The sequence below is a fragment of the Macrotis lagotis genome, chromosome 6, assembly GCF_037893015.1.
Source record: "Macrotis lagotis isolate mMagLag1 chromosome 6, bilby.v1.9.chrom.fasta, whole genome shotgun sequence".
NCBI lineage: Eukaryota > Metazoa > Chordata > Mammalia > Peramelemorphia > Peramelidae > Macrotis > Macrotis lagotis.
This window is the reverse complement of record NC_133663.1, coordinates 187,023,986-187,051,976: the sequence shown is the minus strand read 5'-3', so window position 1 is coordinate 187,051,976 and position 27,991 is coordinate 187,023,986. Positions and strand designations below refer to the sequence as shown.

General features: G+C 36.7%; 1 protein-coding gene across 3 annotated transcripts in view; it reads left to right on the top strand.

Moving 5' to 3' along the window:
- The window catches only part of RASA3 (RAS p21 protein activator 3), a 299,007-nt gene that overhangs the window by 219,834 nt on the left and 51,182 nt on the right, over window positions 1-27,991 (top strand). For all 3 annotated transcript variants that reach the window (XM_074192117.1, XM_074192115.1, XM_074192116.1), the window contains exons 6-9: window positions 4,746-4,826; window positions 5,252-5,324; window positions 17,564-17,640; window positions 21,852-21,956. In XM_074192117.1, the coding sequence (XP_074048218.1) occupies window positions 4,746-4,826; window positions 5,252-5,324; window positions 17,564-17,640; window positions 21,852-21,956 (336 nt within the window). The remainder of the gene's footprint in view (window positions 1-4,745; window positions 4,827-5,251; window positions 5,325-17,563; window positions 17,641-21,851; window positions 21,957-27,991) is intronic.

Here is a 27,991-nt window from a genome sequence, read left to right as displayed (position 1 = left end):
AGGGGAAAAGAACTCTCAAAAGGAATAGCCTAAGGAGCACCTGTGGCAGGAGGATTTGTTGTTCACTTTCAATCACATCTGATTCTTTTTTGACTCCATTTGGAGTTTTCTTTCTTCCTCTTTTTTTTAAATTGAAGATAACAAGTTTTGGTCTTCATTTAAGCTTCATAGTTCCTTCTCTGGCTGTGGATAGTACTGTATTTTCCACCCAAACCAGATTATTAGATGTTGCCTTGTCCCATGAATGGAATCCTCTTCCACCTCATAAATGTCTTTTGAAAGTCTCTTCTTTAAAATGCCCTTCTCAGTACCACCTATTTCCTCTAGGAAGCATTCCCTGAACCTCCCATTAAAAAAAACCGATCAATTTTATATGGGTGATATCACTCCTATTAGACTGTAAATTCCTTGAGAGCATCTACTTTACTTTTCTTCATCTTTTTGACTCTAATGCTTTAGTACAGAATAGGTGCTAATAAAAACTGATTGACTGGAGCTGATTTTATTTAGATATAAATATTTCTCATTTGGCATTATAGAGTTTAGAACTGGACTTTAGAGATGATCTATCTGTGTTCTTCAATTTACAGCACAGTAAAAGAATTTCCAGAGAGTTTAAAAAGTTTATTCAAGGTCCCTATTTACTACAAATATACCAAATAGAGCCAAGACTTGAATCTCCTTCCCCTGAATCCAAACCTATTGCTATTTTCTCCTCCTTAATTCATTGCCAGGAGTACAGGAGTTCAGAGTATTTTCCCAGATCACAGGGCCCTAGGGATGCTCTGACTATGCCCATTTTGCTCCCATCCTAGTTATTGAATTTCAGTGCTCTCACTTCTAGAAATAGATCTTGAGGAGCTACACAGTATATCTGATATGTAAGAGCAGTTGTTTCCTTAATCTTGATGGGAAGTACTTCCTTCCTTAGATGGAAAGAAGTGGAAGAAACAGAAATGACAAAATAGAAAAATCCACTAGACTTGATAGACTCTTACTTCTTAACCATTTATCTCTTAGTAAGTCCCTGAGTCTCAGACCTGGGCTCTGTAAAACTGAAGAATTTTTTTTTTGTTTTTTTGTTTTAGGTTTTTTGCAAGGCAAATGGGGTTAAGTGGCTTGCCTAAGGCCACACAGCTCGGTAATTATTAAGTGACTGAGGTCAGATTTGAACCCAGGTACTCCTGACTCCAGGGCCGGTGCTTTATCCAGACTAAATCTGCCATCCCGGTTGCTTTGAATATCAGGGAAGTAGGACTTGATCTGACTGTTACTGTTGCTGAGTTGGAAGGATCCTTAGAGCAATACATGTAATATTGATCAAGATTCTTCTACAACACATTGATTAGTAGTCATCGAGTCTTTGCTCAAAGATCTTCAAAATATTATAATGTTGTCTGTTGTCTGTGAATAATTTTAATTATTAGAACTATTCTCCAAAAAAATATGATTTTGTTTCTTCAAAACTTCCACCCATTGTTGCAAGTTGTTCTCTAGGCTAAACAGAGTAAGGCTAATCCCTCTTGCACTTGAGACCACTTATAATACTGGAAGATAAGATTGAAGGAAGGAATACTCTGGGAGAGCTTTTCTTAGATTCAATTGTAAAAGAAGGAAATAGGTTGTTAATATGTACCTATCAGGCACAGTGCTGAGCAATTTACAAATATGACCTCATTTTATCCTCCCATTTTTTACATTTGAAGACATAGAGACAAAGGGAGGTTAAATGACTTTTGTAAGGTCACAGAGCTCATTCATTTCATTCATGACTCCCTTTGGGCTCTTCTTGGCAAAGATTTGGGGGCAATTTACAATTTCTCTAGCTCATTTTACAATTGAAGAAACAGAGGTAAATAAGTGCCCTGGGTCACAAAGTTAGTAGGTTTTCTTGGCAAAAATACTGGAGTAGTTTGCCATTTCCTTTTGCAGCTCATTTTACAGATGAGGAAACCAAGGCAACTAAAGTTTTAGGTGACTTGCCCAGTAAGGTTAGATTGGAAGTCCGGAAGATGTCTTCCTGTTTTCACGTCCAGCATTCTATTCAATGCACCATCTATCTACTTTCAAAGCTAGAACAGTTTTCTTCTGAAGTATCTTTTTTTGCACTTCATACTGCATCTGTCTAGTATTTCCCTCACTAGAGCAATCTACCATTCAGTCTTGCTCCTTTAAAAAAACCTATCTTCTCATACGTTTCAAAACACATAAATCCTTCAGACCCCTTTTCTCTGAACTATCACTAACTTTATCATGAAATTCATGTTGATGATGGCTGAAATTCATTTAGTCTATGACCAGCTAAGACAATTACATTTTTGGTATGGGGTCTTTTGGAAACCATGCCTTAAGACCAAAGGAGAAACTCCAAAGGCAAGTATCTAAGACAACCTGGCAAGGGACAAGAAGCTACTTTGGGCAAATTTTAATGGGAATGATGAAATTTTGGGCAGTTTTTCAAACACAATTTGGGCAAATTCAGTGGAGCAGATGAAATTTGGGACAGTCTTCAAAGCACACCTTAATTGCTCAATAGCCCATAGGGTTGAATCTCTTTTAGGGGACTCCGAAAACTTACAATTCCTGCTGTGCCTTTTGGCTGAGTTATAGAAGGGAAACAATTTGGTAGTTATCCTTGTACAAAAATCTTTGATCTTTTCCAGTAAATTTTTTTTATTATATTTTACTCTTTTCAAATGCAAAGAGAATAACCACAGGATGATAATTAAAATATGTAAGTAACCCTTTGATAGAGTTTATTTGGGGCATTATTTTCACTATTTGGGCATTTATCTGTCATCTCATCAATGAGAAAATTTTCTTTAGCGATGAAAGATCACAAATGATGACAGATCATAAAATCCCAAAGAGGGAAATCCAGTGAACTGGGAGAGCTTCTTCCAGGGCTTTGATCTTGATGTTTTTTGTTTCCTGTTTTTTTTTTTAAGGTTTTTGCAAGGCAAATGGGGTTAAGTGGCTTGCCCAAGGCCACACAGCTAGGTAATTATTAAGTGCCTGAGACCGGATTTGAACCCAGGTACTCCTGACTCCAGGGTCAGTGCTTTATCCATTGTGCCACCTAGCCGCTCCGGTTTCATTTTTTGTAGAATTTTATGGGTAATGAGGGAAGGTTGGAGGAAAGGAACAAGCATGTATTAGGTCTTTACCATGTTAATTATATTTTATCTGGTTGGAAAACATTATGGAGTTCTGTAAGCTACCTTTGTTTGATAGGACTTTTTGGATTTGCCATTATGTGTCAGGTTTGAGACTTGACCTAAGGCTTCCTGGTTTTGAGACTAACTATATTCATTGCACTGAACTTCCTTTTTGTATTTACAAAGTAAAGCACAAAATAACTTCATTTAGGGGGAGGTTTGTGGGATGGGAGAAAGAGGGAGGCAGTCAGGTGAGGCTTCATATAGCAGGAATATACTAGGAATTCTAAGAAGTAGAAACAAGGAAGAAGAACATTCCAGTCATGGGGCTTGTTGTTATTGTTTGCCCTTCATTTTTAAAGAGGACCATGACATCAGAGAAGTGATGCCATGCAATGCATTTGAATTGGATTTAGGTGAGGGAAGGCTATGCAAAGTCACCAATCTCACTTTCTCCTCTGGAGCCATCTGAATCCAGTGACTTGACATGAATCAGGATGACTAAAGGTGATCATGGATGGGAGTGGGGAGATCTTGGCCTTTTTAAGCAAGGTCTTTAACAGGTCTCAGTTTGACTGAGTCAATGCCCATTCAGTGATTAAGACTAGGTAAGAAATGAGGGAGAGAATGGACATCATCAACATGAATTTCATGAATTTCTTTTACCTAGTTAAAAAGAGAGGGAGAGGGAGAGGGAGAGGGAGAGAGAGAGAAATAGAGAGAGAGAAAGAGAAAGAGAGAGATCATTGAGGGGAAGACCCTCAGAGTTTCTGGCCAAAACAGAAACCTTTGTGAAAGTATAAGATTGAATGTCATTCAATTCGATAGCAATCCCTAAGTAAATTTGAACTGATGACCACTTTTTCTTATTCTCAGAAGAAAGTTGTCCTGATAGTGAGATGAAAAGCTTTCGTTTATAGACCAACCTACAAAATGTTTTAATAAACAAAATTAGTAGTTAACAGAGTATTTTGGGAGTATTGAGTGTGTGTGGGGGGTTGGGGGGAGGTTAGAGGTTAGAGAGGAGATGAAAATATAATCAAACTCACAAAGCAGAAAAAAGATAATTTTCTATAGTAATACTTACAAGGCATCCTTATTATCATATCATTTTATATATAGGAAAGCATATTAAGTCTGATAAATCAGCTCCATCTGTCTGACTTTCTTTTCCCTATGGTTTGTGTTCTGTAGAATAAAAATTCATGCCTACTCATCTTCTGGAAAATATCCTTCCTCTGCTACCAAAGTGTTTTGCAATTCTTGGCTGATCCAGGCATTCTTGCTCATGTTTGACCTCCAGGCAGAAACAGTCATAGCATAGACATAGTCATAGATGAATTGACATCTCTTTCTCCATATTTCTCACCCCCTTGTCCCAGAATAAGTGAATAACCTTGGAAGGAGTTCAGAGCCCCTTATTTCCCAACCCAGCTCCTGTACTCTCCCCTTCCTATGATATGAAGAATACCATAACCCAACCAAAGAAAGGAAGATAGAGCAAATTTTGCCACAAGAAGCCCTCACATGAAGCTTTGAGTCTTGTTTCCTTACCTTATTTTTTTTTCTCTTCCCTTCTCCTTTCAGAGTTCTAGAGTGCCAAGGCCTCCCAATAGTGAATGGACAGTGTGACCCTTATGCCACAGTTACTTTAGCAGGACCATACAGGCAAGTGTCATTCAAAAAAATCTACCTCTGAGGGGCTTGATTTGGTTGAACTGGTGCCAGAAAGCTGGTGAGTATAACCTCCCTGTCTTATGATGAGGAATGACCTTATCCAGGAATAAAAGATACCAGAATAAGCTGAGGTGGGACATACAATTTTGCATTTCCTTTGTTTCTTTGATCTCTTTAAAATTGCACTTTAAAAAAATCTTTATATTCTTCACATCAAGTATTATTTTTGGCTTAGTAAAAGTTCCTAATTTGCATACCATCTGGAGTTAACAGACAAATAGAAATATTTATAAGATAAATAAAGACATGGAACTACTTGTGCATTTAATAGCTCAGCACAAAGCCTGGGAGGTTTTTTGTTTAACAGTGTTGTTACTTCCTACTCAACCCTCTTTACTTTTTTTTTTTAATTACAGATCAGAAGCAAAAAAGACTAAAGTGAAAAAGAAGACCAACAATCCCCATTTTGATGAAGTGTTTTATTTTGAGGTTGGTATTTTAGTAGAATGGGTGGTAAGTTGAAATACTACATGGGAGTGACTTTGGCACAGCATACAGGTCTGAGTGAGCCCAACTGCCTCCCTCATTCCCTTTCAGTGAAGGTTTTTTTAATGCTTTGGTATAGAATCCCACCAGCATTCAAGTGCTCCTACTACCCTATTGGAACAAAGAATTAGTCCTGGATTTTCAAAGGTGATGCCAGGAATGTATGAGCCTAAGTGGGTCCTGCTGAGTGGGAAGGATTTTGAGAATGTGCAAGGCAAGGCATGGAATACCTCTGACATCTGGAGACTGATGAGCTTACCTAGCTGAGAGAGACCCATCACCACCAAAAGGCTGGACACGAGGGGATGAATTTGCTTGGTAACAGCACCTTGTGTAATTGTCTGTTGAGTGCTAGGTAAGCAGCATTAGTGAAAGAGATACTTCTGTTTATGAAATTCCTTAAGGCAAAAAATAGAACCAAACTTCCAAGGATTTCACTTGTTATCTGTTAAGAAATCAGAATGTCATTTTCCTAGGTGGGAAGGACTTATAAAATTCTCCAAAGTGCACCTGCCCACTCCTGCTTTTCTTTTTTCCTAGAGAGAATGTAGCTTTACTTACTCCTGACTGAACTTTACAGTTGAATGCTGATAAATGAACATCTCTAGACTGGGGGTTGAGTGGGACAGTTTTTTGGTGGTATCTTTGTTTTTTGTATGTTAGTTTACTTGTTTGGGGGGAGGGGTTCCACCCAGTTGCCTCTGGTCAGGATTTTTGTCAGAGGAAACAGAAAAGATTTTAAAAGGGGAAGGGAACCATTTTCTAGATCTGTCAATCTTCCAGAATCCTCAAATACAGAGTAAAAATTTGAAAAATGTGAAATGTTCAGATTATTTAGTAGAAAAGCAAGCATATTTGTCTAGGCATATTATGAGAAATCACATTGAATTATGCATTTGTAAATATATTGATTTATTTATAAATATTCACATTATGATTCAAGGTAATAACAAATAATAATTAAGAAACAATGCTTATTATTTGTCCAGAGTAAATATAGTAATGTATTTTATGTTTTGACTTATTTTTCCCCCAAAAGAGCTTTTGTTGTTTAGTAATTTGTTAGTCATGTCCAACTCTTCATGACTTCATTTGGAGTTTTCTTGGCAAATATATTAGAGTGGGTTGTCATTTCCTTTTCTATTTCATTTTACAGATGAGGAACGCAGACAGACAGAGTTAAGTGACTTGCCCAGGGTCCCATGTGTCAGAGGCTAGATTTGAATTCACAAAATGTAGTCTCCCTGACTCCAGGCCTGGCACTGTCTCCTCTGCATGGCCTAGTTGCCCCCTTGACAAATAATAGTTTTGTTGTTGAGTCATTTCAGTTGTGTCTGACTTTCCATGACTCTATCTGGGTTTTTTTTAATTTATTTTTTATTAAAGATATTATTTGAGTTTTACATTTTTCCCCCAATCTTGCTTCCCCCCCCCACAGAATGCACTCTGTCAGTCTTTACCTTGTTTCCATGCTGTACCTTGATCCAAATTGGGTGTGATGAAAGAGAAATCATATCCTTAAAGAGCAGTCTAAGAGGTAACAAGATCAGACAATAAGCTATCTGTTTTTTTTTCTAAATTAAAGGGAATAGTCCTTGCACTTTGTTCAAACTCCACAGCTCCTTATCTGGATACATATGGTACTCTCCTTTGCAGACAGCCCAAAATTATTCCCGATTGTTGCACTGATGGAATGAGCAAGTCCTTCAAGCTTGAACATCACTCCCATGTTGCTGTTAGGGTGTACAGTGTTTTTCTGGTTCTGCTCATCTCACTCAGCATCAGTTCATGCAAATCCCTCCAGGCTTCCCTGAAATCCCGTCCCTCCTGGTTTCTAATAGAACAATAGTGTTCCATGATGTACATATACCACAGTTTGCTAAGCCATTCCCCAATTGAAGGACATTTACTGGATTTCCAATTCTTTGGAAACCACAAACAGGGCTGCTATAAATATTTTTGTACAAGTAATGTTTTTACCCTTTTTCCTCATCTCTTCAGGGTATTGCTAGGTCAAAGGGTATGCACATTTTTGTTGCCCTTTGGGCATAGTTCCAAATAGCTCTCCAGAAGGGTTGGATGAGTTCACAGCTCCACCAACAGTGTAACAGTGTCCCAGATTTCCCACATCCCTTCCAACAATGATCATTATGCTTCCTGGTCATACTGGCCAATCTGAGAGGTGTGAGGTGGTGCCTCAGGGAAGCTTTAATTTGCATTTCTCTAATAATTAATGATTTAGAGCATTTTTTCATATGGCTATGGATTACTTTGATCTTCCCATCTGTAAATTGTCTTTGCATATCCTTTGACCATTTGTCAATTGAGGAATGGCTTTTTGTTTTAAAAATATGACTCAGTTCTCTGTACATTTTAGAAATGAGTCCTTTGTCAGAATCATTAGTTGTGAAGATTGTTTCCCAATTTATGACATTTCTTTTGATCTTGGTTACATTGGTTTTATCTGTGCAAAAGCTTTTTAATTTAATGTAATCGAAATCATCTAATTGGTTTTTGGTGATGCTCTCCAACTCTTCCTTAGTCATAAACTGTTCCCCTTTCCATAGATCTGACAGGTAGATTAGTCCTTGATCTTCTAATTTGCTTATAGTATTGTTTTTTATGTCTATGTCCTGTAACCATTTGGATCTTATCTTGTTAAAGGGTGTGAGGTGTTGGTCTAATCTTAAGTTTCTTCCATACTAACTTCCAATTTTCCCCAGAAATTTTTATCAAAGAGCGAGTTTTTATCCCAATGGCCAGACTCTTTGGGTTTATCAAACAGCAGATTACTATAATCATCTCCTGCTTTTACACCTAGTCTATTCCACTGGTCCACCACTCTATTTCTTAGCCAATACCAAACAGTTTTGATGACTGATGCTTTATAATATAATTTTAGATCTGGTAGGGCTAAACCACCTTCTTTTGCACTTTTTTTCATTAAGCTCCTGGCAATTCTTGACTTTATTTCTCCATATGAATTTACTTACAATTTTTTCTAACTCATTAAAGTAATTTTTTGGAATTTTGATTGGTGGGGCACTAAACAGTTTAGTTTTGGTAGAATTGTCATTTTTATTATATTAACTCTACCTATCCATGAGCAGTTGATATTTGCCCAGTTATTTAAATCTAATTTAATTTGTGTGAGAAGTGTTTTATAATTGTTTTCAAAAAGATTCTGAGTCTGTCTTGACAAATAGACTCCCAAATATTTTATATTGTCTGAAAACACTGGAGTGTTTTCTATTTCCTTCTGCAGCTCATGTGACTTGCCTAGGTTCACACAACTAATCAGTATCTGAGACTGGATTTGAATTCAGATCTTCCTGATTCCAGGCCCAGTACTCTATCTACTACCCAATCTAGCAGCCCGGGAAAAGGGTTTTAATTCCTCATAAATACATATGTGGACATTTCAATATTTTGATAGAACTGTGATATCATCCTCAGTTTCCTCATCTATAAAATGGAGACAATAATAACAACTTGCCATGCAGGGTTATTGTATCAAATGGGGTTAATACATAAAGTGCATTGTAAACCCTAAATAGGTATATAAATGTTGGCTATTATTATTAATATCCTATCATCACTAGGAGTATGTCCTCCTCTAATAATGATCATAGACCCTCTATTCTCTCTCATCTTGTGAGACTCCTTTTTACATCCTCTGGTAAATTTTCTATCAGGGTTTATTTTATGTGCCATGGACCTTTTTCTAGATTTCCTGACATTATATAAATAACTGGAGAGCACCTAGACCCCCAGTCATTACCCATCATTCATGCTTTGAGATTGACCCATCTTTTTTTTGCAGGTTCACATCTGTAATACTTTTTCTTTTACATAATTCTTGATTCATAATATGCTTCAACATGCTCATGGCAGCCATATGCCTCTTCATTGCCCTTTAGGTGGCTTTTAAATTTAATCCTTTGAAGTCTGGTATCCTGTAAGGTGTAGTTATCCAGCAACACTAACTTTGACATTATAGTTCTGGATGTTCTATATAAGGAAGTAGAAATTGTAATGGGGGGGGAAGATACTGAAAAATAAAAATTACAAGAATATCCAGGAAAGGTTTTGCTGGCAGCAAAGCAGTTTTGAGGATATAGAAAAATCATGTCTCAAGACATGTGAAAGAGATGAGGATACAAAAAGACACAGGAAAAAATCCTAGACCTTATTACCCCAAATGGGCAACTAAGAGACTACCAATAACTACCAATTATATATCTATATTTCATACAAAATCTTTTGTTCATAACCTACACTTAAGAGGTTGGTTTAAGTATAGAATAAGCAGGTTCTTTTCAAGTGACATTTTTCAACACACCACATCTTTAAAGTTTCACAATTTACTGATAGGCATGAATATATACCTTCTTTTTTGGAGGAAGAACCCCTGGAGTTAGGGGTTCCAGGTTCAAATCTCTCTTGTAATGCTTACTATCTCTGTGTCACTGAACAAGTCAGTGGGCTTCAATTTCTTCATATAAATACAAACACATATATTGAAAGTGACAATTTTACTGGTTGGCTGGATGGATTCTGAGGACCCTTTCAGCTCAACATCTCTGATCTTATCAACTTATTATTTGTGGTCTGTTTAAAATGCATTTGATTTGATAAAGCAGAGGTGTTCAGCTTGCTGCCCACTGTTCACACACAAGTTCTTGAGAAAATTCTCTAGTGCAGCCAAGCCACATTAAAATATGATTGGGATATATTTAACAAAATAAATATAATGCAACCCAAATAATGTTAATTTGAGATTTTCTAAGTGACTATATGACCTGCAGAGATTCATTTCTGTTTCACAACTGTGATAGAGTAAACACCACAGGATGAAAATAAAAGCTTTCCCCCAAATGGTACCTGTCATGCACATGCCAGAATCCTACAAATATTTTGAAAGAGGTAGCAACAGAGATAGTTTTATTCAGTGACCTGCTGATTACCAATATCAAGGTAAAAAAACCCAACAACAACCCAGGATTTACTACTGTCATGGAAGATTAACACCACAAAGTTCAGATGGTAGTAAGATTCCTTGTACATGGAAAGACTTTTCAATGATATAGAATTGATCTCTGAGATATTTCAGACCCTCCATGTATATGAATTCCATAACTATATGAAAGAACTTTGCCCAGGGCTGATGCTTTATCCACTGTGCCACCTAGCCACCTCTATACATCTTTCTAACAGTGCAGATAGCAATGTTCATATTCCCAATAAGCTTGACTCAAAGGGGTCTCCCCAATGTACTGGATGGACCTTTAGCTTAATAAAGATGCTTGGGGAAGAAGGAGTCATTAGAAGCAGAGTTCAGTTTCCCAAAGGCAATGCTTACTTTCTACCTCCTGGAGTCAGGAGTACCTGGGTTCAAATCCAGCCTCAGACATTTGATCATTACCTAGCTGTGTGGCCTTGGACAAACCACTTAACCCCATTTGCCTTGAAAAAAAACCTAAAAAAATAAAAAAGATGTACAAATTGATTAGCTCATAGATACACAAGTTGTGGTTTTTGTTTGTTTTTAAATCCTCTTCATTTCTGAGCATCTTTTCCCTTCTCCATCCAATAGTCCACTCCCTATTTCAAAAAAAAGGGAAAGGGAAGGAAATAAACATATATATAGTGCCTACTATATGCCAGACACTATGTTAACCACTTTACAATTATTAGCTCATTTGATCCTCACAATATCCCTGGGAGATAGGTGCTGTTTTTATCTTCATTTTACAGTTGAGGAAATTGAGGCAAACAAAGGTTAAGTAACTTTTGCCACTTCCTTCTCCAGTGTGCCCCCATTTTATAAATGAGGGACTTAGGCTAGCAGTAGTTAAACTTCATACAACTGGTAAGTGTGATTTGAGGCTGGATTTGAACTCAGATTTTCCTGACTCCACATCCAGTGCATTATTCACTCCATTACCTAATTCCCTCAATAGGAAAGCTGTTCAGGAAATTCGATAAATATATGAATTGTATTTAACAGTATATGACATATTCTATGACTATAGTCCCTTGCCTCTACAAAAATGGGAAGGTGTATTTTCTTCTCTAGAAGCTCACATTTTTCACATCAGTCTTCTTCCAATAATTCTGTAATTCTTGTATGGCTATGAGTTCCTTGCATATGTGTTTAAATGTATACATTATCCCAAGACTTGAAACAGTTTCTTAGATTTTATTTTTAACATATTCTTCCAACTCATCCACAGTGTCTAGTCCAGTGCTTTCCACATAGTAAAAGCCTCATGTTGAATTGGATTAAGTTTATGTATTTTAAGAAGTGAAGAACAGTTTTGGAGGCTAGTAGAAAAAAATTTGCTACAAATAAATGCTAGTCTTTGGAATAACTATTGGGAAATCCTAATCTAGATAACCAAACTAGATGACTTTGGTCAAAAGCCTTTAAAAGGGAGTGGAATTATCTCATTTGACTATTTTTCCACAGCTATCAGACAATTCCCTGATTCTCTGCCTCATATCACAGTATAGCTCTGACCATTGAATAGACTATTGGAGCAAAAGGTAAAAAGAAAATCTGGTCATCTGATGTAACTAAATTGACCCATCATTTTCTATCTCTAGTTTAGTAGCATACATTCCTCCCTTGTTTACAGTTTCCCTTGTCTGGTTTGGGTCTCAAGAAATATATTTTTTAATCTTCAACAAAGAGAGTCTGACAAGATGACTATTTAGGTCCTAATCATTTCTTTAAATTAAGCTATCTTTTTTTTTTTAGGTTTTTGTAAGGCAAATGGGGTTAAGTGGCTTGCCCAAGGCCACACAGCTAGGTAATTATTAAGTGTCTAAGACCGAATTTGAACCCAGGTACTCTTGACTTCAGGGCCGGTGCTTTATCCACTGCGCCACCTAGCAGCCCCTAGTAATTTCTTTATTAAAAAAAAAAAAAGGAGGAAGAACCTGAAAGATCAAAATGATTAGACCTCCTTGTCCCACCCTCAACCCTGCAAAAAATAAACAAATAAAAAATAAGAGGTAATGAGCTTGAGGGAAAACCCAAACTACATTTCATTTTGCCTATTACAGGCAGTCTCATATGAGAATGAAACAAGAATGGAAATTTAATGCTCACCAGGAAATGATCTCCATCTTGAATTTCTTCCAGGGCTTAAACTAGGAACAGTCCTGTGAAATTCCAGACTGAAAAATCCTGCTATTTCTTTTGTTCATAATTCCACCTGTTTAGGAGAAAGGTGCTCATCTCCCTTATTGAGGTAATACCGAGAAAGGGAGGCAGCCTGGTGCATGGTATAATCTAATGAAAAAGTGCTGGATCTGGAGTCAAGAATACCTGGGTTTTGCCATATCTGCAACTTTGGACAAACAATTTAATTGGTCTGGCTTCAGCAAAATGGGGAGATCTGAAAAATAATGAAATGAATTTAAGGTTACATCAGGATTTAATAATAAGAATAATTGCAGTTCTATAGAGCCTTTAAGGTTTACAAGATGGCTTTATATACATATCATGATTTGGTTCTCACAAAAAACCCTGTGAGGTAAGTAGTTTCATTGCCACATCTTACAACAGTTAAAGTAAGTGACTTGTCCAGGATCTCCCGGCTAACATCTAAGATAGGTTTCCTATTCTGCTCTAAATCCAGAACTATATCTTAGGACAACCATAACAGCAATCTCCAATTCAATCTCCAATTCATGATTCCGTGGTGCTAATCTTGGAGCCTGTGAACCGTCTTAGTTCCTTACTTATCCAAACTCAGTCACTCTTTCATGCCACTAACATTAGGCAGTAACTCTTAGGGAGCTTCACTGGTGTCAGAGGTCACATTTACTACACCCTCTCCACCTGGGCCTGATCTTACAGCCAGAGATACCTGGTAATAAATGAGAGTAGGAGGAAAAATGTTGAAAAAGAAAAAAAAGACAAGAATGGCTATTCACCTCCCCTGAAATATCTAAATTATTTTATTTTAAAACTTCACAAAACCCACCCCAGGCACCGACAGTGTACTCATACAGCTTTGGAATTTTTCTTCAAGCCATATAGAAACATTGAGAGATAGATGAGTTCTAGCTGTGGTTTACAAATCAGAAAATTAAGACTCAGGGATTAAATAATTCACTCAAACTCATATAATTCTTTAGATGGAGTCAAGATTAGAATGCTGAGCCCATTGGGCACTTCCTAGAGCTGAAGAGATGGAAAGGGTGGGAGGATGAAAGTAGGGTCAGAGAACTATAAGAAAAAATAGACATCAAGTAGATGAATGAGGAAAAATAAAAACCTCATTTGTAAACAGCTCTATGCCATTTGAATCAAAATTTAAATATCCCAAGCCTAATAAAGTCTCTTTGAAAATATGCCTTGCAATATAATAGGTGCTTAATACATATATGTTGAATTGAAAGGTATACACTGAAAAATAATTACAGGGCCACCTAGGTGGCACAGTGGGTAGAGCACTGGCCCTGGAGTCAGGAGGAACTGAGTTCAAATCCAGTCTCAGACACTTAATAATTACTTAGCTCTATGGCCTTGGGCAAGTCACTGAACCCCCATTGCCTTGCAAAAATGAAAAAAAAAAAGAAAAAGAATTCTAGTCACATGTAATACACAAAATTCACAGTAAATACACACACAAATGTACATGTATTTACTGTGAATTTAAAAAACCTTTTTTTCTTGTAATTAAAAGAAAAGCTATTTTCATTTTTGCTGTAACTGGTATCTTCATGGTCATTTATTAGGAAAGTATGACTAAATCATATTTGTGTTTTTCTACAAATCAGCTTAGTAGGAAAATGTATTCTATATGAAGATCAGTACAGGCCACTGAGGATCACCCTCTGTCTTGGGGTTAGGGTTAATATTGTTATTATTTTCCTTGTTAATAAAATCTGCTGAGTGTCAGCTGTGCTAGGTAGGCCCCTTATGTAGACAGATAAGAAGTCATCAAAGGTAAATTTCTCTACCTCATGGAACTTATAGTCTAGTAGGAGAATATGGCACTCTCACTCAAGTAATTTACAAAATGATGCACAAGACTAGGTGAGGTAGCAGAAAAGTGTCTGAGAGGGAAAGGGATTAGCAATTGGAGGAATTAGGGAAGGTTTAGGGTATTTTAATTGAACTTTAAATAAAGTGGAATTCATTATTGTTGCTGTTGTTATTTCGCAATGAATATTTTATGAGCAGTGACATCTAGCATTTCATTTTGGAGAAGTATTGAAATGGGAGGAGGGAAAAGCATGTGAGAAAATGTATTCCAAATTATCAGAATTAAGTCATTCCACAGTAACCCAACAGTATCTCAACTATTATTAAAAAAAAAAAAAAGCCTAAGAATCACTTTTAAAATACCAGGAAAGAAAATATAATGTTCATTTCTACAATTTTCTTTGTCCTTACTGCAAGGAAATGAATTTGCTTCTAAGCTGGAGAAGACTATTAGTAGAAATAAAATTCCCAAGTACTGTTCTTATGTATAGGTTAGGGATTTTGTTTTTAAATCTATGTTTAGTGGCAGGATGAAATACCTAGTGGCTTCAGATATCCTTTCCATCACATTGCTATTTTAGCTTCTCAACCTGAGTTGTGGTTATCTCATGGGTGGGGTACATGATTTCTTTGTGTTACATTGATGGGGGAAAAAAATGAAACTTCAGAAAGTAGAGTTTCTTTATCTAACTCAATTTAACTCATCTAGAGAACTCTTTTCAATTAAAAACATGTAGGTTTCTTATTTTGTTAACTACAGGTTTTTATGGGGGACCTTATACTTCCTCCCCTTTCATTGAATAAAAAATGTCTACATTGAGACTAATAAAAATTTTTTAAAAATTTAAAAGAAGGAGCAGTTATTTTAGTCATTCTTCAAGAATTTGTTAAGTATCTGTCATTCAGCGACAAAAATGAAATTGTCCTCAATCTCAAGAAATTTAAATTCTTTTGGCAGATAACAACAGCAATAATAGCCAACATTTAGATATAACTTTAAAGTTTGCCAAGTACTTTACGTTTATAGTCTTTCACATTTATAGAGAAATAAATGCAAAACTGATGATAGATAAAATGTTTATTAAAGTACTTGTGTTTATTTTTGTTGTTGTTTGGTCCCATCTGATTCTTTGTGACCCCATTTGTAGTCTTCTTGGCAAAGTGCCATTTATTTTTCCAACTCATTTTACAGATAAGGAAGCTAAAGAAAACAGGTTGAAGTGACTTGCCCACAGTTACACAGCTAGTAAGTATCAGAAGCCAGATTTGAACTCAAGAAGATGAATCTTCCTAACTACATGACAGGCACTCTATCCAGTGTGCCAGCTACCTGAGCCATTTGTCACAAAAGTAGTGCTAAAATGAGAATATAAAGGAAAGCAAAAACTGACTTTCCCTACCCTCAAAGAACTTACATTATGAGAGAGCACAATACCTAATAAAGAGTTAGAAGGGGCAGGGAGTGGTGCCAGCAATTAGAAAAGTTGGGAGAATCTATACAGCCACATTCCCAGCAGGGAAATAAGCATGGATGGTCTGGACACTTCTTGAAATGATGGTCCTAGATTGAATCAAACTCAGGATGCTTACAGAGTGAGGCAATAATTTCCATTGGGAAGGAAATTAGCAACTGCACAGGAGACCTCTATAGGTGGTAACACTTGAGTCTATTAAAAATCCAGTTGCTGGGGGGGGGGGGGGAATAGGGCAACTAGGTGGAATAGTAAATGGAGAAATGGGCTTGGAATCAGAAGGACTCATCTTCTTAAATTCAAATCTGGTCTTAGATTCTTTCTTTGTGACTCTGGGCAGCTTCACCTTGTTTGCCTCAGTTTCCTCATCTGATCTAGAGAAAGCAGTTGCAAACTACTCTAGGATCTTTGCCAAGAAAACCCCAAATAGGGTCACAATGAATTGAATATGACAGAAAAACAACTGAACATCTTCATCTATTGAAAAATAATGCTTAGGGTTGTGACTTGCTGGCTCATTCAGGTGACTGGAAGACATGGAAATAGAATCCCTCTATAATCTCCTCACTTTCTTTTCATAACAGAGTCTTACTGATCATTTCCCTAAGTCTTCCTTACCTATTCCCCCCCCCCTTCTATCCCTCTACACTAGAAGATTCATCAAGGAACTGAGTGACTCTGAGATACCACCATAAGGACAACATCCCTTTTCCTCCACCCCTCATTGACACATGAGAAGTGGAGTCCTGGAAAATAATCTGATTAAGTTCACCTTCTAAGAAATCATCCAAGATATTGATATAGGCATTATATCCTTGAGGACAGGCACTATTTAAGGGGGGGGGGTGTTTGTCTCATTCTTAACATCATTCCTTCTCAGTGATTCCTATTCCCCCTTCCAACACAAAGCCAGAACTCTCTTGTGCAGGCACTTACTCTGACCTTTGTAGATGCGTCTTTAATTGACTTCTTTTGAAGATTAAGGGTAGAAACCATCATAAAGTATTTTAAATGCATGGTTGGTCAAGGGTTTTTAACCTTTTTTATTTTTTGTTTGTTTCATAGATCCCTTTGGTAATGTGGTGAAGCCTAGGAATGCTTTCTTAGAATAATAGGTGGTGCAATGGATAGAGCACTGGCCTTGGAGTCAGGAGATGGGAGTTTGAATCCAGCCTCATTCACTTGCCGCTTACAAGCTGTGTGATCTTGGGCAAGTCACTTAACCCTGATTGCCTTGCATCCAGGGTCATCTGTAGTTGTCCTGATTCATATCTGGCCACTAGATCCAGATGACTCTAGAGCAGAAAGTGAGGCTGGTAACTTAGCATAGCATTCCCCTCTCTCTCAAATACAATTCATGTGTTTGTCATGGCATCACCTCCCTGATATTATGGTCTTTTTCAAAAATGAAGGACAAACATTATTATAAATGCACAAAATAAAATACATAAATTTCTAAAGGAAGCTAAATATGTTAAAATATAGTTATCAATTTTAAAAAACAAGTTAATGATTTGTTTAAGGATCCTTCGTTAAGGATCCTTGATTTAAGTGCTGCTAAGGTAGTATTTTCTCTCATATCATGATAGGTTGGATGAGTTTCTTACTGAATTCTCATTGAATGTATTTAAGAAATCTTATATAATAACTATGTTTTTATTTTTTGGACTGTTGTTTCAAAATGTTTTTCTCATCTATTCCATCAGGTCACCAGACCCTGCAGCTATAGCAAGAAGTCCCATTTTGACTTTGAAGAAGAGGATGTTGATAAACTTGAGATTAGGTAATTAAGAAAATCAATCTTTTTTCTTGATGATTTAAGTTGGGTTATTTCTTACATACTTAGAAGATGAGTAAATGGGTATTTAGATCCTCTTGACAATTTAATCTCTAGGAAATGTGAAACTAAAGTCTAAGAATTTAAACCCCTTGAGAATTCTAGATGTTGGGATGAAGAGAAGAGGAATTCTGGTTATTTACTAATTGGCAACCAATGAATATTTACTAATTAGTATGAGGTTATTTACTAATTGGCTACCTTCATAATAAGCCATGATTTTCATAATCTATACTTGTTAAGTCTTTTATCTTAAATGAATATTTAATTATGTTATTTGCTATTACTTTTGCCATCAATTATGGCAGGTTGCACTTTTTATATATTCTCCTTTCTCTGCCTGCCTCTCCAGTTCTCTTGACACCCACGCTCAAATCCACCCACATACAAGCACTCCTTTGGCTACTAACTGATTAGACTTTGTGATTCTGAAAAATCCCCTCTTAATGTTCACCAGATTATTCTTTTTAGTAAGCAGACAACTGGACTGAGAGGAGACAGTCTAGCTAAGATGAAGTCTAGATGAAAAACAGGATTGTGACTGAGTGGGAGGAGTGGGTAGGCTGAGGAAGGGCCTATTGTCCTATGTCTCTTATGAGATTCATACTTGAGTCTTTCTATACTGTACTATTTGTAGAATAATTGAGGCACTCCCAACCTTCAGGTCAGAAAGGTCTTCCTTCTCTAAGAGCTCCTCTTACCATATGGAAAATGTTAAGCATCATTCCCTGTTGAAATTATTTTGTCCACATAGCCTATATTTAACTTCTCTTGTTCCTTTCGAGTAAGTTGTCATAGAAACAGGGTCTTTGTTAAGCATTTACCTATATCTGTGTTTTCTTTTGTGATCTCTGTGACATCCTGATACTCTCAGTGGCAGCCATAGGGAAATGCAGGTGAAGATTAACATGCCATGTGAACCGTTTTAGAAAAGGAAGCTGGAGAAAAGGAAGTTGGATATTTAATCATGGAACCATTTTTCATAGCCACATTCCAAATATTCAGAAAGTAGTCAATGTGATTCCAACCCCCCCAAGAATTCCTCCTTCTCCAACCTGCTCAGATCTCAGTTTGTAGAATTAGTAGTGAAAGACACTTACATTACACTTCCCTGCTATGTGAAAATGTGCCAACTTTTCCATTCCTCTTAAGGAAAATAGGCTGGAATTCCCACCTACATTTCCATTAGCCTCTTATTTCCTATGCTGGTTTTTCTGTAGAGATTTATATGTTTTACTTACTATTATAAATTGCCTTGTGTAAACACATTGGAGAATTCTTGGTGTCATGCTACAAAGAAGTAGTATTGTATTGATCAAAATTAGTATGTAACAATGTTATGAAAGCATTTCTGTTGTTGCCGTTAGTCATTTCATTCACGTCTGACTCTGACCCTATTTGGGGTTTTCTAGGCAAAATTACTGGAGAGCTTTCCATTTCCTTCTCTAGTTTATTTTATAGACCAGGAAATCAAGACAAACAGGATTAAGTGAATTGCCCAGGGTCACCTTGCTGGAAAGTGTCTGAAGTTGAATTTGAGCTCAGGAAGGGGAACCTTTCTGATTCCAGTTTTGGCTCCCAGCATCCTTGAAAGCATATAGAGTCTGCTTTAATAATCCAAACAGTAAGAAAAAAAAGATATATTTAATTTTTAAATGTTAGTTTTATTTAAATTATTTTGTTCATTTGGATGAAATGAATGACTAAAATTGTGCCCCATCATTTTATCTTTAAAGGAAGGGGAAATTACATTCTAGGGTGGCTTGAATTTTATGCTGTCAGGGTCACAAACAAAATCTCTCATTCTTTACAGTAAGATAGCTGATACCATCTTCAAAATTTTCATTGAAAATAATATTTGTTTAACTAGGAACGCATGTTCTAGTTTATTCAAAGTGAGACCCTTAGCAACACTCCTCAGCATGATGGGTAAAATGAGGGCATCTTTCCTTTTAGAAGGTATGATTTCCAGACAAGTATAGTCACATTAGTAATACAAATTACATTCAGGGAAGAAGTTCCTCTATTGTTTCTTACACCAACATAATAGCTTACAAGTCTCAAAAAAAAAATAAAAGCTAGTGGAGAGATTTATGAAGACAGGGAAAGCTTTGACACTAATAAAATCAAGGAAAGCAGATTGAAAGCTAATTCTGAGATTGTACAAAATGTTCTCTGACTGTCTTTTTCCTCTCCCTTCTATCACTTCCTCTTCCTATCATAGAAGCAGTTTTTGTTTCTATGTCTTTTTCTTTTCATTTGAATCCTTAGGGAAAGAAAGTATCTATTCAAAAGACATATCCTGATTTGATCTTAAATTTTACATTTGCTTAGTTCAAGCTTTAATTTTCAGTACTTTAGAATTGTGAAACTGGAGACTATCCTCTAATGTTTCAGAAGAAGGCTGTACAAAATGACAGGTTCTCATTAAAATTGCCGTGTGGTACCAGATGTTCCTTCTGCTGCAACTTCCCTTTTTTTCTTGTAGAGATAGGACCATGTTCTTTGTTGGGGGGGGGTAGGAAGGGAGGAGGAGAGAGTGAAGGGAGGATTAAAGACTGGAGCCATTAATTTTTTTTTTTTTTTGCAGGCAAACAAAAACAACAGCTTGATATTTTCCTTAAAGGAGGAGGAGAGAAGAAGGGAGGGAGTCAAAGGAAGAGACAGAGGGAGGGATGTGGGGTGGAAGATGGGGCAGAAAAAGTGGAGGGGTAGAGAAAGAGAGGTTAGGAGAGATAAGGAGAGAGGAAGAAAAAGGGATAGATAGAGGAAGAGAGAAAAGAAGACAGAGGGAAAGAAAAAAAATCTCTCCCTACTTGGGAGTTTCTGTGTCTTATGGGTAAATTGTCAATTAGAGATTGGAAAGTCTCTTTTTGTTAAACCGAAAATAGTCTACTGTGGCAAATTGTATCCAGAGTTCCCGCCTCTGTCGTCTTCCAAATGCTCATTTATTCCTTATGATAACACTCTTTTTGTACTGTAGGTTTTGTATGGTGACAGTTCCTGTTTTAGCTTGCCCAAGATAATAACAGTATATTGTGTACAATTGTCTGGATTCCCTCTTTCATTCCGGACTTCAGCCCACCCTCCCAAGTGGTATGAGAACTTTTATATTGGGTTCTCAGCTTCATTTAGAATATTAAAATATTAGGATCATACTATAGGAAAGATTTAGTGTGTGAGTAATCTGGCTCTTTGCCATTGAATTGAAAAGCAGTTATACTTCTTACATCACCTTCCAAAGTCAAGGCCATTCAAGTGGAGATCAGAAAAGAGATGGTGGTCCTGACACACAACAGATAAGGGATTAGTCATTCTTTCCCTGTGTCAGAAATGACCAGATTAGTCAGCTAGGTATAGAGGTGGAGGATCAGATTGTCAAGGTGATTTGCTACAAAAATAGTTTTGTGGTAATGGTAGATATTTATGGAGTAGTTACTCCTTCTCACTTTTGGGGAGTATTTTAGTTTGAGGGCATTTCTTATTTTTGTTTTGTTCTGCTGGGTCATATGATAGTATGTGATTGGCAGGTGTTAGTTCCTGTACTCTAGAGAACTGAGATAATTCAGTGATTAATTAATTGACTGATTTATAGTTGAATAGGATGTATGAGTTTGTTGCTGTGGATATAAACGGATAAGGGGAAAAAGAAAAGAAAACTCATGCTTTAGAATAACTCAAACCAACATCTTCTTAGACATTCTACTCATGTCATGTGTCATTTCTGAATAACAAACCCCATCACTCTGAGGAATAACTTGCATTATTTAGAAATAACCTGGGGATTAGACATTTGAAGTTTGGCATGTGATGTACTTCATGAAGTTCTCTAGTTTGAACAGTATCATCCATTGTGATCTCACTGAGGCATCTCTACAGGAAAATAAGAATGTTGAAGTGAATTAATTAATATAGATCTATATTTCACTAGAGATTTGTTTCTTGATAACTTAAAATTCTAAAGCATAAGGAACTTTGAGAGTACATTACCTCATCTTTGGAAGAACAGAGATACTTTCCAAGGCATCTTGAGAAGGGGAAATAAAATGGAAATAGTTCTTGAACTATTGTTGCTCTGAGCTTTGTGGTGCATCAAGATTACTCTCTTTTCTCATTCTTTAAATTAAAATTGTGCTTTTGGTTTTGGCTTATTTCAGGGTTGACCTGTGGAATGCCAGTAATTTGAAGTTTGGAGATGAGTTCCTAGGAGAACTGAGGATTCCTCTGAAAGTCCTCCGACAGTCCAGTTCATATGAAGCATGGTATAGTAACACTCCATCTCCTTAGAGCTCAGCTATAAAACAACCTCACTCATCGAGAACCTCTTTTTTTCTTTGTTAATATTTTTTATTTTTATTTTCAGTTCCAAATTCTTGTCCTTACATCATTCTTTGCCCTACCTACTGAAAAAGCAAGAAATATCATACTCATTATACATGTAAAGTCTTGCAAAATGTATTTCCACATTAATCATGTTGTTGGGGGTGAGGGGGAAACAAGTAAAATAAAGAAAAAACATTTTAAAAATGTGCACTCAATCAGTTCTCTCTCTGAAGGTGGGTAGCATTTTTCATCATGAATCGTTTGGATCATTGTGTTGTGAGGAGAGCCAAATCATTCATAGTTGATCATGTTACATTATTGTTGTTAATTATGTATAACATTCTTCTTGTTCTGCTTACTTCACTTTGCATCAGCTTATGTAAGTCTTTCCAGGTTTTTCTGAATTCATCCTGTTTGTCATTTCTTATAGCACAATAGTATTCCATCACAATCTTATACCATAGCTTGTTCATCCCCATTTGATCAACATCCCCTCAATTTCTGATTCTTTACCATCACAAAAGAGCTGCTATAAATAGTTTTGTACATATTATACAGAATCCCTTCCTTTTTTTCTGATCTCTTTGGAATACAGAGCTAACACTGCTATTTCTGGGTCAGACATTATACACAGTATGCCCTTGGGGCATCGTTCCAAATTATAGAATGTATTTTAGGAGGTTGAAACAAATAAAAGTAATGTCCCTGCTGAAATACCAAATACAAAAGCTTATGCACTTGTCATAGAAGTGTTGTTTAGGACTTTAATCAGGATCTTTTTACTTTTGTTGTTGTTGTTGTTCAGTTGTTTCAGTTGTATCTGATACTTTATGACCCCATTTGGGGTTTTTCTTAGCAAAGATATTGAAGAGGAAATTGAGACTAACAGGATTAAGTGACTTGCCTGGGGCACACAGCTACTAAATCTGAGACTAGATTCAAACTCAGGAAGATAAATCTTTCTGACTCCAGACCTAGAGTTCTATCCACTGAGCCACTTAGTCACCTCCTACCTTGCACACAACAATGTGTTTGAATTAGAAGTAACCAGTGGATCAGATTGTGTAATAGCTTGCATTTCAGTGAGTTTGGACTCTGATCAGCAGGAAATGGAGAGCTGACAGAGTTTTGCGGTTTGATATGAGCCAAGGACAGAGATAAGTTTTAGGAATGAGTGACAGAGTAGAATCAGTGGGTAGAATGCTAGTCTTGGAACAAGATAATTAATTTATTTTTTAATTTATTTTTATTAAAGATATTATTTGAGTTTTACAATTTTCCCCCAATCTTGCTTCCCTCCCCACCCCCCACAGAAAGCACTCTGTCAGTCTTTACTTTGTTTCCATGTTGTACCTTGATCCAAATTGGGTGTGATGAGAGAGAAATCATATCCTTAAAGAGAAGAGAAGTCTAAGAGGTAACAAGATCAGACAATAAGATCTGGTTTTTTCTAAATTAAAGGGAATAGTCCTTGTACTTTGTTCAAACTCCACAGCTCCTTATCTGGATGCAGATGGTACTCTCCTTTGCACACAGCCCAAAATTGTTCCTGATTGTTGCACTGATGGAATGAGCAAGTCCTTCAAGCTTGAACATCACTCCCATGTTGCTGTTAGGATGTACAGTGTTTTTCTAGTTCTGCTCATCTCACTCAGCATCAGTTCATGCAAATCCCCTACAGGTTTCCCTGAAATCCTGTCCCTCCTGGTTTCTAATAGAACAATAGTGTTCCATGACATACATTTACCACAGTTTGCTAAGCCATTCCCCAATTGAAGGACATTTACTGGATTTCCAATTCTTTGGAAACCACAAACAGGGCTGCTATAAATATTTTTGTACAAGTAATGTTTTTACCCTTTTTCCTCATCTCTTCAGGGTATAGACCCAGTAGTGGTATTGCTGGGTCAAAGGGTATGCACATTTTTGTTGCCCTTTGGGCATAGTTCCAAATAGCTCTCCAGAAGGGTTGGATGAGTTCACAGCTCCACCAACAGTGTAACAGTGTCCCAGATTTCCCACATCCCTTCCAACAATGATCATTATCCTTCCTGGTCATACTGGCCAATCTGAGAGGTGTGAGGTGGTACCTCAGGGAAGCTTTAATTTGCATTTCTCTAATAATTGATGATTTAGAGCATTTTTTTTCATATGGCTATGGATTGCTTTGATCTTCCCATCTGTAAATTGTCCTTGCATATCCTTTGACCATTTGTCAATTGGGGAATGGCTTTTTGTTTTAAAAATATGACTTAGTTCTCTGTATATTTTAGAAATGAGTCCTTTGTCAGAATCATTAATTGTAAAGATTGTTTCCCAATTTACTACATTTCTTTTGATCTTGGTTACATTGGTTTTATCTGTGCAAAAGCTTTTTAATTTAATGTAATCGAAATCATCTAATTGGTTTTTGGTGATGTTCTCCAACTCTTCCTTAGTCATAAACTGCTCCCTTTTCCATAGATCTGACAGGTAGACTAGTCCTTGATCTTCTAATTTGCTTATAGTATTGTTTTTTTATGTCTGAGTCCTGTAATCATTTGGATCTTATCTTGGTAAAGGGTATGAGGTGTTGGTCTAATCTAAGTTTCTTCCATACTAACATCCAAATATAATTTATTTTCAATCCTGCTTCTGTCATATACCATCTGAGTGACCCCAAGGCAAGTTACTTAATTTATCCATGCTCCAGACTATAAGTGATAGAGCAGGTGCTAATCTGTATTCTTAGAGGGAGTTTCCTCATGGGAAATACCCTATATCTATGAATGAAATCACAACCGTCCAAAGAAAAGAAACAAGGAAAGGAGGAAGAAAGAAAAAGAAGGAAATAGCAAAAAAAAAAGGAATGCTATAGGAAAGGAAGAAAGGAAGAAACAAAAGAAGGAAAGAAAAATGATAGGGTGAAGGTACACCTCCAAATTCAGTGATTTTCACTATACTGAGAGACCAACTAGTTACCAAGTAATTACCAAGAATCATTTTAAAATCGACATCTCTGATCTTTTGAAATACATTGTTATTGCTGTTATTTTACATTTAAAAGCATGAAACCTAACAAAACCCCCAATCTAGAGCCTCACATTGGGGGATCTCAAACTGACCTCTGCTCTGTGCTTACCTCCTGTGAAAAAAGATTGGTATCATTTTGTACCAAGGCCAGGGGAAGAAGGAAGCCATTTCTGAACTTGTTGAAACAGGCTAGGCTTTCAAGAAGATGTGTGAGTTTTGACAAGCCTGGCATCAATTGTTTGTGTTGAGTAAAAAAATGTACTAGGATGTGGTGATCAGGAGGATTTTAGTGACCTTGGAGGTGATAGTTTCAATGGAACAGGAGGAAACCAGACTGCTCGGTGAGTGGGGGGTGGAGAAGTGGAGCCACAGACTTTGCCTTAGAAGTTTTGTGATAAAGGGGAGAGTTAGGACTCTGGGAGTTTGATAACTCTGAGTTGCAAGAACTTATTAGAAATAATGAATTTTTCTTCATAACAAGCTTGAGAAAGCAAAGAAGCATGTAATATATTTTATAAATATTTTTGACCAAAATGGTTAAAATGTTGTGTTTCTTTCAAGTTATAGTTCCTCAAGGGTAAAGAGATAAACAGAACAATTTAGACAAGCTCAAAATTTGTTTTAATAGGATGTAATCAGTTATAAATTGCTATCATTGCTGCTATGTTACATGTGAGTTCATTGTGCAGTTGTTTTCAGTTGTGTCTGACTCTTCATGATTCCATTTGGGGATTTCTTGGCAAAGATACTGGGTTGGTTTGCCATTTCCTTTGGTAGCTCATTTTTTTTCCCAAGCAGAACAAGGTTTTCTGAGGCAAACTGAGGGTCACATGACTGGTAAGACTAGATCCAAACTCAGGTCTTCCTGACTCCATGTTTAGTGTGATAAGATGAGGTTGGTCATAAATTAGTGTAACTGTTGCTATATTGCATGCCAATAGTCATGCTATTCAAACTGTGAAATGAAGAGAAGCTTTTTAGTGAAAGGGACATACAGTCCTGGCCTTTGAGTCAGGAGGAAATATCTCACCCACTGGAAAAGGAACTGGCTAGCCATTCTAGTATCTTTGCTAAGAAAACCCTATAGACAGTATGGTCCATAGGATCAGGAACAAGACATCCAAAAATAAGATAAAAGAAGGGAGTATATTTCAGGCACAGAGAGCAGTTTGTATTAAGGCAAAGAGATCTGTGCCATCCAAACAAAGCAATGAAGCAAACTTATGAGAGTGCCTGCTAGCATAGCTATCAGTCAACAAACAGTAATTTAGGAGTGCCTGCTGTATGCAGAGAAGAGATCCCACAGTATTTGCAGAAAGTGATGGTAGTTGTGGTGGTAGTGTTGGAATTTGGATACCAAAAAAATAGAAAATATCAACCCAATATTTGAGCTACAATCTACTTGAGAAAATTATTCATGTTGTTTTGTATTTTTATTGAGTATACTCTGGTTGTAATTATTGGATAAGATTTTACATTTCAGTCCCATGAAGCCATTGATTGGAATGGGCCCAGGTTCCTGGATTTGCTCCAAGAAGACTTGATTATATCTTTTAAAGAAACCCTAGCCTTAACAACAGGACATTAGAGATATGTGTGTATGTTGTGCATGTATATACAAAAAAAACTATGTAAATTTGTGCCTTTTGTACAGCAGTGTATTAAAGTTTCCCATGCATACTCAGACTTGTTTAAATGCCTCAGATACAAATTCTACTAAGGGAATTCAGACATTTTCATATGGAATGTTTAAACTGGCAGGCAGAGGAATTAATGCAGTATCTTATAAAAAATCATTTTTCAATGAAGAAGTCTGTTCCTAAATGAAATGGGTCATGCTAGGATAAGGGTCAAGGGAAAGGAAGAGGAGAAAGAACACAAATTGCCACTAAAATTACCAGATCTTAGCAAGTTTAACTGCATTACCTTTCCTCTAGCAACAAAGATCATTCTACAATCATTTAAAGAATTATAAGTCAACTTTATTTGCCACTATCTTATTCTTCCTCTTCTTGCCTAGTCCCTTCTATTCTTCTTTTCTTATACTGTTTCTTCTCCAGTCCTTCTTCTATTTCTAAACTTTGCCTTGATTGACTTTGACCTCATCACTCTTTCTCCATCTTTTCTCTTTCCTTTTCTTCATTTAACTTCCTTTGAAATTAAATGTATGACTGCTATTAGTATGACTACCAGCAAAGTAATTAAGGATAGTCAACCCACTGCCAATCATAGATCTTCTGAGATATAGAAGGATTTCCTTTGGGACTGTCTGGGTACCTGTATTCTTCAGTAGTTCCCCCATGAATCTCATTCAATAGTTAAACAACTGCCAATTCTCATCTACAGTATCTCATGTACCTCTCTACTTTTCTACCATAACCTCTCATTTGGTGACTTACTCTCATAGCCTTTCAACTTTCAAACCATCCTCTTCAGATTTGCCAAAAGATTCTTCTTTAGACTCAAATCTGACCATGTTACAGTTCTAAACCCCTTCAGTAATTCTCCATTTCCTACAGGATAAAATAATCCTTTTAGCCTGCCATTTACTTATAACCCCCCACAATCTGGCTCCCACCCTTCTTTTTATCATCATTTCACACTATTTCATCAAAATGAACTCTATATTCCAGACATATGGGATGCTTAGACAGTTCCCAGATTCAGTATTTTATTTCTCACCTTCTATTCATACCACCTATTACTTTTGCATATAATATACTCCTTCATCTCCTTCTGTTTGCCCATGTCTGGAACACATGTAGTCTTCATTTCTACCTCTCAGATACCTTATCGTCTTTCAACTCATATGCTCCTCCAAGAAGTCTTTCATGAGTACCCCAGGCAATCACTAGGGCTCTATATTGACTCATTTTTTTGATATTTGTGCTTATTGTGGCTTCCAAGTAAAATATAAGCTCTCAGGGCAGGGACTGTTTTGTTTTCAATTTCGTAGCTCTAG